The sequence below is a fragment of the Myodes glareolus genome, chromosome X (assembly GCF_982192425.1).
Source record: "Myodes glareolus chromosome X, mMyoGla1.1, whole genome shotgun sequence".
Classification (NCBI taxonomy): domain Eukaryota; kingdom Metazoa; phylum Chordata; class Mammalia; order Rodentia; family Cricetidae; genus Myodes; species Myodes glareolus.
Window position 1 is genome coordinate 94,005,609 of NC_142053.1, and position 10,641 is coordinate 94,016,249.

The window sequence follows — 10,641 nt, forward strand, 5'->3', positions numbered from 1 at the left end:
CAATAAGACCAAGTTTCACAACTGCCACATCTATGCAGAGGGCCTAGGTCAGTCCCATGTAGGTTCCCTAGTTGTTGGTTGAGTCTCTGTGAATTCCTATGAGCACAAGTTATTTTATTCTATTGTCTGTCGGTTTTCTTTTGATGTCCTTTACCAATCTGGCTCCTTTCTTATATTCTTGATGCTTGTTTTTCCATTGGTTCTGGGTTTCTTTTGAGATTTATGTCAATTTTTTAAATTTTTTTGATTATTTGCATTGGTATATGTGTATGCCATATGTGTTGTATGTGTAAATGTCCATGAAGGCAGAGAGAGGGCATTGGAGTCCCTGCAGCTGAAGCTATAGGCAGCTGTGGGCCATATGACATAGTACTATGAACCAAATTGAAGTTCCCTGGAATATTAGCAAAGGAAGTTCTCTTACCTACTGAGCCATCTCTTTAATCCCTCTAGTCCTCTAATTCTTTTATTTTTTGCCTCATTAGAAAATGATATTAGAGACTTTGTACGTAAGTGCAAAATTATTTATTTCTCTTTTCAGTTTTATTCATTTTTATTTTGGATATTATTGAAACTCTGATTTTAATTACACACAAGATTTTTTTTTTATTTGGCGAATTCGGTATACTATCATTATTCAGTTTCATAGGTATTGTATGTCAATTTTCCCACTGGCATTTTCTGTTCTGAAATCTCCATTTTCATTATAATAGAGCCATCCCATGTAGTTTATTTTGTTAATTTGTCTTAGTATGATGCTGGGATTCAAATAAAGGGCTTCTTCTTGCACCAGTTTTGTTTGATTATGGTCTAGATACTCTACAGTTTTTTTTCCAGCCTTTTATCTAGATATCACAAAATTTAAGTGAAATAGTGCAGGTAACATGTTGTTAGGACTCGCATCTACCCTATTTTTATAATTAGTGAGCTGTTAACATTTGTTTAATGTAATTATTGTTCACTGTTTGGTTTAATTTTAAGAATTTATTTTAACTTATGCATCTGTGTCAGTGTATAAATATGCACATGCACCTGAATGCAGGTGCCCTTGGTGTCCTGAGGAAGACACTGGATCTCTTGGAACTGGACATTGGGGAGTTGTGAGCCACGTGATGTAAGATTAATACACAGTCTTAACCACTGACTGACCTTTCCAGCTCCTTTGTGTTGTTTCAAAAAGGAGTAATCAATTAAATTAAGTGCTGTGTGTTTATATGATTGTGTGTGTGTGTGTGTGTGTGTATGTGTGTGTGTGCATGTGTGTGTGCTCATACAGGTATTCAGAGGTCACAATAGTGTATAAGGTGTCCTCCCTGATCACTTTCTATCTTTTCTTTTGAAGCAGAAGTCTCTCCCTGAACTTAGCATTTGCTTTGTCTCATCTAGGCTGGAGACCAACAAGCTACAGAAATACTTCTGTTTCATTGTTCCTCATAGCTAAGGTAAAGATGCTGTGGGGAGGCCTGACTTGTTATGTAGGTGCTGGGTTATCAAATCAAGCATGTGTCCTTGTAGTGTCAGCACACCTAAATGTTAAACTGGCTCTCTAACCCTGGTCTGTGGTTGCATTGTTGGTGTTTTTCTGCTTATCTCTTTTTTGTTATTTTTGTTGGTATTTTTCCCCTTCTTTCTTTTTGTGCGTTAAACTTCATAGTTAAAATCGTTTTACTATAAATATTAAAATTAATTAAAACAGTACTTTATTATAAAATTTTAATGGATAACCTAGATATTATAGTATTTGTATGTAATTTGTCTTATTCTCCTAGTGACAATCATTAAAACTTTAATTTTTAATAAAGAAACTTAAGTGTCTTAGATGTCCCTACTATATAAGACTGTTGTCTTAAACATTATATCCATTGAAAATTTTACCAGACCATGTTTTAATTTGATACCATTGATTGTACTATCTAATCAAGATAAAATTCACACAATATGTATATAATCTTTCAAATATGTAATTTAGTATAGTCACAATGTTGCACAACTATCAACTTCATCACTAAAACAACATTCATAATTATTAAAAGAGTTTATTAAATAATTCTGAGACTACTTTCTTATCATTCATATGAACTAAAACATTGTTTTCCATTTTATAGGTTTTCTTTTCACATTCATTTTTATTAACTTATTTCTTAAAAATTTTGCACATGTTTATAATCCATTTTTGTCACACTCACCCCTCTACCCTATCATCTCTCTCTTTCACCTACTATGTTATTGGATGAATGAAATTGTTTTCTTGGTGTTTATGAAATCTAGTTGATGCTGTTTTCTATTATTCCTTGTACTTTAGTGTCAAATTTGAGATTCTATATTAAACACTTGTCTGCTCTAAATACTCTAAATAGTTTACTCCTAAAATATTATTGAAAAAGTAAAATTTTTAGGCCAGTTTCACAAAGAGGTCATAAAATAAAGCAATTGCTTTCTTATGTAAACTTTTCTAAGTTACATAAAATGATAAATTATTGAACTTATTTCAACAGTTACATTGATCTTGGTGCAAAGATCAAATAATGTTTCCTCAGGAAAAGATATCTTGTGAGCTGGAGAGATAACTCAGTGGTTAAGAGTGAAGTACTGCTCTTGTTGAGGTCCTGGATTTGTTTTCTAACTCCCATAACGGTTGGTTTACAATTGCATATAGCTACAGATGGATCCTATTTTCTCTGGACTCTGAGGGTAAATGCATAAATGTGGTGAATATCAACAAATGCGGACATATATACTTATGTATAAAATGAATAAATGCAAAAATAAAGATCCTTTGAGTAAAGTTTATTTATGTGGAGACATGCATCACAAACATGAATCATTCAGTGAAGTAATTGGTAAGTCCACAGTTAAATGCAAAGACGTGATTAGAATTTCCTTACATTGGTAAGTTAGAGGAGAAAAGAGATTTGGTCATTTATACATATGCAAAAAAAGGTTTTCTAAAACATTTCAACTATTTTGGATAAAAACTCTCAGCAAAATAACATTAGAAGAGAATTTTTTTAAAAAGCCCTTTCCCCTTTCTATTATTTTTAATAGTAGATTCTATTTTCATACACTGTATACTGATTATAGTTTCCCCTCCTTTCACTCCTCCCAGTTCCTCCCCACTTCCCTGCCCATCTGGATCCATTCCTTTTTTGTCTCTCATTAGAAAAGAACAGGCTCATTGGAAGAGAAGTGCCATTTTATAACATCTACAGCAAGCTTGACTAAATTTTTTATATTAGAAACATCCACACTAAAGTCAAGCTCAAGATGTAAATGTATGACACCACCTATAGTTTAACCATGAAATACATAACCACAGTAGTGAGACACCAGACTATATATTAAGCAGGAGTATATTAAGCAGAGAGAAACAATAAATAGTATGAGTCTCTAATTGGAAATATCCAACAGAATCATTTGACTAGTAAATCCAAGAACTTTGCCACATGAAACAAATAAAACAAATAACATAGGCATAGTAACAAATATCTAAAACTTATGCATAAATGAATTCAGCAACAATGTATTAAATCTTTTTGTAAGCAACTATAAAAATAAACCTACGGAAAAGGAGTCAATAAATAAATCAATTTATTTATTTATTGAATTCATTTATTCAAAAAGGAGATGTCAGTTTTAATTTGTTTACATATTTATTATATGATGAATGAATAATTCTGTCCTGCCTTTTGTATATTGAGACATCAAAGTTCAATGTGATTTTATTTGAAAATATGATCTTGCATTGTTCAGTTTTTGTCAACTTAACACAAGTCAGGGTCATCTGGGAAGAGGGTGCTGCAACTAAGAAAATTCATCCATTATATGCCTTTAGGCAATTCTGTAAGGCATTTTCTTCATAAGTACTGTAGATTATGGGAAACATCAGACTCTCTAGACACTCCTTATGGGTTCACACAAAATAAAATGCAAGATCTTGGAAAATTCCAGAATAGAGATTATCAAAGACTCAAATACAAAGAAATCCTCAAATGTTTGCCTTATTTACTAAACAATCATGCTAAGTGATTAATTCATTTATGTGGTTTCAGGTACATTTAAGAACTGAAGGTTTAGTTCCAAAATATCAAATTTGAAATAGTTGTGGCATTTTGTTATATCAATCAAAGGACACTGATATAGTGCTTTTGATTCAGCTTCCAATATGGTGTCCAGACATGGATTGTTGTTTATGAAACTTAATCGTAGAAAAAATATGCAGAAGAATAAAAGAACAATATTAGTAATATATCAATAGCAAAATTAAGAATCCTTGAGAAAGACTAAGGATCAACTGAATTAGTACTTGTATTTGGACAAGTGGCTATAGTCCCTTCAGTGAAGACGGGTCTATTGTAATTGAAGAAGACAATAGAGTCAGTTGGAGGAAAATTTTAGGATTTCAGTCTAGTCTTTTTCTTGTGTTGCAATGAGTCTGTCCTGCTTTAATGAAGGATCTGGGTCAATACCTTAGATTCTGTCAGTAATGTAGAGGTCATACTAAGGCAGTACAAAGTTTGAATTCAGGCAGCATGATTCTAAAATCTTATAATATCTTTATTTTACTAATAGTCATTTCTCAATGAGAAATAGCCTTTAAAATAGTGGTATATCAAATAGTGACAGGTTAGTTACATAATGCATAAAATATTAAAGTATCAAGTATAAGAAATTGAAGGTAAATAGATTTTCATGAAAAATAATATTCAGACATGCATATTTCTTACGGATATAAAGATATTATAACAGAACTGTAGACAAAATTGTAATTATTTATTAAATTGTAATCGTTTATTAAATTGTAAAGATTTAATAGTCCAATTAAAAAATTGACAGAACATTACAAAATACAATAATAACTGGTGAACAGAACCCAACTCATAGAGTACTTTTCTCTTAGAACATCAACATCTGGTCTGGGATCCCAACAGCTTCTTTGTCTGTATCCAGTGTCTGAATCAGCTCCAACCCTTGCAACTCGGAAACATCTCAGAGCCTTCTTGGAATTCATATTTTCAAGGAAACATTAAAGAAGTAGCCATCTCTACCTTTCCACCTCCACCCACTTACACGCAGTGAACACCCATGCAATGGTGACAGCCGGCTAAAAAATTAAGACGTTCCCCTTCTTCCACCTCCACTCCCCGCCCCCTGCTTTCAACACTGAGAAATCACAGGTAGATTTCATACAGCTGTCAATATGTCAATGTAAGATAGTACGTTTGAATTACAACTCCTTGATTTGAAATTTCTTCTGAGGGGAAAAGTGACAGGAAAATTAAAGGCAATGACGTTAAGAACTTTGGCCCCGGGCGCTCTATCACGTGTGCTCTGTTACGTCTCCAAACCCAACGCCAAACAAGAGACTTCGGGTATGGCCATTATTCCCAATATGCGTTTACTTCTTCCGTGAAGTGCCAAGGAGCATTTGAAGACTTTGATCTCAGGTTAGTGAACTCAAGTCAGCAAAGGAAATCTATTCCTGGGGTTTACAAAAATAAAGAATATGATTTTGAGTGAGAAATGAGAGGATTCTCAACATAGCAACAGAGGGTAGACACAGACCTTTGCCCCTGTTGTCGACCTTCAGAGGCCATTTGGCTCTGGCTATTGGTAAGTTGGGCTTCAGGGAGAAAGGGAGTTTGTTCTATGGTTAATGGTTACAACTGAAGACTAAATTCTGTTTAGCTTCTATTGGCAGCTCTGGGAAAATCCAGAATGGCTAGCTGACTAGGGTTCTCTCTCATTTTCCTATTAACGGTTAGTTATCCAACTTCAGAAGAGTGACAAATGTGAAGCTCTGATTGCGTAATGCTCTTAAATGTAAATTCAGATGTGGCATGTTAAGTTTAAAGGCAAATTCAGACGATCATTTCATACTTCATGGAACCTAGACCTGCTAGCACCTGCTTACATCTCTAGCTGGCCCTAGGAAGGGCTACCAGATCTCAGTCAAACTCTTATGCACTCTCTAGTTTCCTTTAATGAGTTCATAGAGAGACAGACTAACTGAAACAAGAGCCGTATTGATTCATAATGCATTTCTGTCACAGATGTTTGTAGGGGCAAGCTTGGTTTAAAGACCAAGGAGATCTCACCTTTCTTCAGATAGACATACCGTCTCATCCTTCCATCCCTAGGTGCCTGAATTACTTGTTTTTCTGCTTATATTTCATAAACAGAATCATCATGCCTCGTGGTCATAAAGGTAAACACCGAGCCCGTAAGAAACGCCATCAGGCTCAAAGTGAAACCCGATCTACTCAGGATGCTCAGGTCCCGGCAGCAGAAGAGAGAGAGAATCCTTCTTCCTCTTCTCCCCGGTATAATAGTGATGTCCAGAGCTTCTCTGCTGCTGAATCAATTGGCAAACCTAAGATGGCTCAGAGGCCCACCACTGCTTCTGTAAGTGTTCCATGCATCAAGTCGGATGAAGGTGTGAAGAGCCAGGATGAGGCGAGACCAAGTACTTCCTGGGCACTTTCTTCAACTAGTAATTCATCTTCAATCAAGAGAGATGACAAAGCAATTTTGTTGGTATTGTTCATGCTGCGACAGCATAAAAAGAAGGAGCCAATAACAAAGGAAGATATACTAAAGCATGTCATCCCACACAACAAGGAAGAGTTCCCTGATGTCCTTAAGAAAGCCTCTGAGCTCATGGTGCTGGCCTTTGGTGCTGATGTTAAGGAAATTGACTCAATCAGACACTGCTATGACCTTGTCAGCATATTAAGTCCTACTGGTGATGAAATTATGAATTGCGAGGTAATCATGCCTAAGACTGGCCTCTTGATGACAATCCTGTGTGTGATCTTCATGAATGGCAGCTGTGTTAATGAGGAACACGTCTGGGAAGTGCTTAATGCGATGGGAGTATATGATGGAGTCAATCACTACATCTATGGAAATGTCAAGAAGTTCATCACTAAAGATTTTGTGAGTGAGGGGTACCTGGAATATCGGCGGGTGCCCTACAAGGGAACGCACTGTTATCAATTCTTGTGGGGTCCAAGGGCCCTCTTTGAAATAACAAAAATGAGAGTACTTGAGTTTCTGGCCAAGGTCAATAACACTGTTCCCACTGCCTTCCCATCTTTGTATGAAGAAGCCTTGAGAGATGAACAAGAGAGAACCCAAGCTAAATTTGCATCTATGATGCTTGGTTTCATAGTTGGTGCTCAGCCCAATGACAATTCCAACAATTCCTCCAACCAGCACTAAATTCCAAAATTTCTGCTTTCCATCACATAGAAAGAGAACATTCAGTCAGAGAAAAGAGTTTCCTCACATAGAAAGAGAACATTCAGTCAGAGAAAAGAGTGCATCACATATTTGTAGCCTTCTTCAACATGAGTAACATTCAGTTTTGCTTTTTCAAGGTTCCAAACTTCTCTTTCAGCTTCATCATTTAAGTATATGGCTAATATATATTATATAGTCAACATTGTTTATGATGCTTAAAAATTAAGAGTTTCAGTATTGAAAACAAATTGGAATACATCTTATTTATCTGAAAGAAGGAAACATGGCACCAGAAGAGACACTTTCTTAGAAAAAGAAAAGCTTCAATAAAATTGTGTGCAAGAAGAAAATATGGGAAACATGGTAGTAGATGATGCACTCTTGACTGTTCTGAATCTTGTTATCTGTTCTACAAAATAAAATTAAATTAAACTTATATGCCTGAATATGTTTCATTCATTCAACAATGTGGGAACATGAATTATGATAAAGTTACCTTCTTACTCACTGACATTTTTATTCCCCAAGCAAACATTTACCAAGCATCTGTTCTTTGTAAACAGGGATGATTTGCAGGGAAGAAGTAGCAGATAGAGAAGCAGGAAAAGGAGAAAACAGTGACAAGATAATGAATGGGGCACTTCTTTTAGACTTTTTGAGTCTGGGAGCAACTATTATGTAAGGTGGCACTCTATCCTCGAATACATAAATGCGGAGTACAAAGGAGGGTGTGGAGGTATAAGAATTTGAAGTTCTTATAAGAGAAATCATACAAAATAAGACAATATGGGGACTAAGAAAACCTCATGCCTTTCCTAAATGGAAGACAGAACTCAGTTAATATGAGGACTGGATCAGAAGAAGGTGTGAAAGTGGTGAACATGGCCTGGCCCCAAGTGTGGTGTGTCACAGAGGTGAAAACAAACCCACTAATATAAAACTACTATTAGTAGTTTGGAATCATATATCAACCCAAATTATCTCCACCAGAGGTGGGATAGAAAGCACCCTCAACTCCTAGTGGAGGTGAACACAGAGAACAGGAGATGCATTATAGATATAATATATGTCATTATATATGTAACAGTGCATACTTTATCATTATAACTTGAAATCATTTATTATATAATAACACATTATATATCATGCATATTATATATTATATTAAATATAACATTTAATGTGTATTATGCATAATATACATGATCATATAAACAAACACTATAATCACTTATTCAATATTATATGTAATAGCTAATATTACATATAATATATCATATGTGTTGGGAGCAGCAAACCCCTAGATCCTGAATTTCTTGAAAACAAGTTGTTTTCCCATGATCTGAGTGCCTACAGCTGCTCTGAGCATGAGACCCTCAGGAGTTCCTGATGGCAGGGGAATGGTTTCTGGTATGTTTGGCTGGGGCATGGCTATCCCTATATAAGCTGCCCCTGAACACAATAAAGGGGGCAATTTGGGGTCATTCTGGCTTTAAGGATGACTTGTGTCTCTCTCTGTCTGTGAATCTTTGTGTGTTTCAATCTCCAGCCCCTTTCCTGGTTCACGAACTGTGTGGTGGCACATAGAGTGCAGATGGGGCGTGGTGTGCAGCAATATTTATTTTAGATATATTATATTAAACAATATATGTGTAGAATTGAACATATTGTATTTGACATTGTATATTATATGTAATATGATGCATGTTCTAGATAATGTATGCATATATATATATGCATACACACACACACACCTCACTCTTTCTGGTACCTGTAGAGTCGAGAACAGGGTATCAGAATCTCTAGGAATCACAAGCAGTATGACCATTCCAATGTGGCTGCCGGTAACCAAACCTTAACGAGAGGAGCAAGTGCTGTTAACATCCTAATAACCCTTCTAGGCCAAAGAATAGATATATTCAGATTGTCTCTCTGGTATTACTGAGAAATGAGATGATAATCTTTTGGTGAACCACTGTACTTTTCTCAAGAATGAAATATTCAGAATTCAATCCACTAGAAAGACATGTTAAATAAGTCATATGTAGTATAATTTCATAAATTCTAAGGAGAGTTTTAGCATATGAGTTATATGAGTGAAAACAGAGATAATTTTGTGATTGAAAAGGAAGGAGGGAGATTGGTATAGAGTTGAGTTTTGGCAAATGCTTTAAACTGCATCCAGGCTTAGAGGATTCCTGTCCTGCTTTATATTGACTACCAATTTGGTATGGCTTAGAGTCATCTGAGAAAGGAATTGCCTAGCCTAGGTTTGCCTGTGTGTGTGTGTGTGTGTGTGTGTGTGTGTGTGTGTGTGTGTGTGTGTGTGTGTATGCATGCGTTCGTGTGTGTGTGTTGGGGGATTACCTTGACTTTTAATTAGTATTGGAGGACTGAATACCTGGTTGGCAGCACCATTCCCGAGGCAGGTTTTCCTGGCCAGTATGAGGAAGTTAGCTAAATATAAGTGTGCCTCAGAGAAAAAACACAGCTTAACTTCATGTTTCAAGCATCAAAATCCCAACTGAGTACTTGTCTTTACTTACAGCAACAAGAGACTGTAATTCATAGCTGAAATGAACCTTTTTCCTTTCCTAAGTTACTTTTTTGGGATATTTTATCATCACAACAAAAAGCAAGCTAGATTGCTTCCTCGGTATCCAAACAATCCTCAAATAGTGGAAGGTTTATTGGCTTTTAGGAAATTTTCTTGCTTGTCAAAGGACATATTATATATAAATATAAATATATATATATGATATCTCATTTATAGTAATTATATATTGATTTCTCAGCACTCATTATTCAAAGACATCTCATATTTACACAGAGAAAAAAGATATATCCCATCATAAAGGGCAGTATAATCTAGGGTCAAAAGATCACAGTATTAACTGCTGTGTTTTGACAAGACTGTGGGAAATGAATTCTAAACAATATGTACAACAGTCCTGGAAAAGAGCTCTTGTCAGAATCAATATGATGAAGAACTCAAGACTCATTTTGCTTAATAGTATGCCCAGTTCAGATAGCGACTAGACCTTTTTCTTTAGGCTGCAATGAGCTTCCAAATAATGATGTGGAGACTTATGATTAGTTTTGTCGGTTCAACCTAGCTTAGGTTCTTTTCTGGCTAGTTCTTCTAACTTAAATTAGCTTGTTTCTATTTATCAACATTTTGTCTTAGGGACCTTTATTTTTCTTTCTGCATAACCTACTCTGTGTCTGCTTGCTTGAGGCTGCATGGCTTCTGGCTGTGGGCTTTTCCTTCTATTTTTCCTCATTCTCACCTCTTTCTTCCTCTCTCCAGCCTAGATTTCTCCTTCCACTTATCCTCTCGGCTGTAGCATGAATTCTAGTTGTTCTTAATAATAAAAACCTAGAGTCAGATATTAGGGG

General features: G+C 35.6%; 1 protein-coding gene across 1 annotated transcript; it reads left to right on the plus strand.

Moving 5' to 3' along the window:
- The first annotated feature begins 5,226 nt into the window (after positions 1–5,226).
- LOC148117419 (melanoma-associated antigen B4-like) lies at positions 5,227–7,678 on the plus strand. Its single transcript, XM_087902914.1, has 2 exons — positions 5,227–5,444; positions 6,180–7,678. Exon 2 carries the CDS (start codon positions 6,187–6,189, stop codon positions 7,219–7,221), a length of 1,035 nt encoding a protein of 344 aa, XP_087759040.1. The 5' UTR covers positions 5,227–5,444; positions 6,180–6,186; the 3' UTR covers positions 7,222–7,678.
- The last annotated feature ends 2,963 nt before the right edge of the window (positions 7,679–10,641 follow it).

Bases quoted from the DNA above. Each gene is read 5' to 3' on its own strand.
- LOC148117419 (XM_087902914.1), top strand. From the start codon at position 6,187: ATGCCTCGTGGTCATAAAGGTAAACACCGAGCCCGTAAGAAACGCCAT.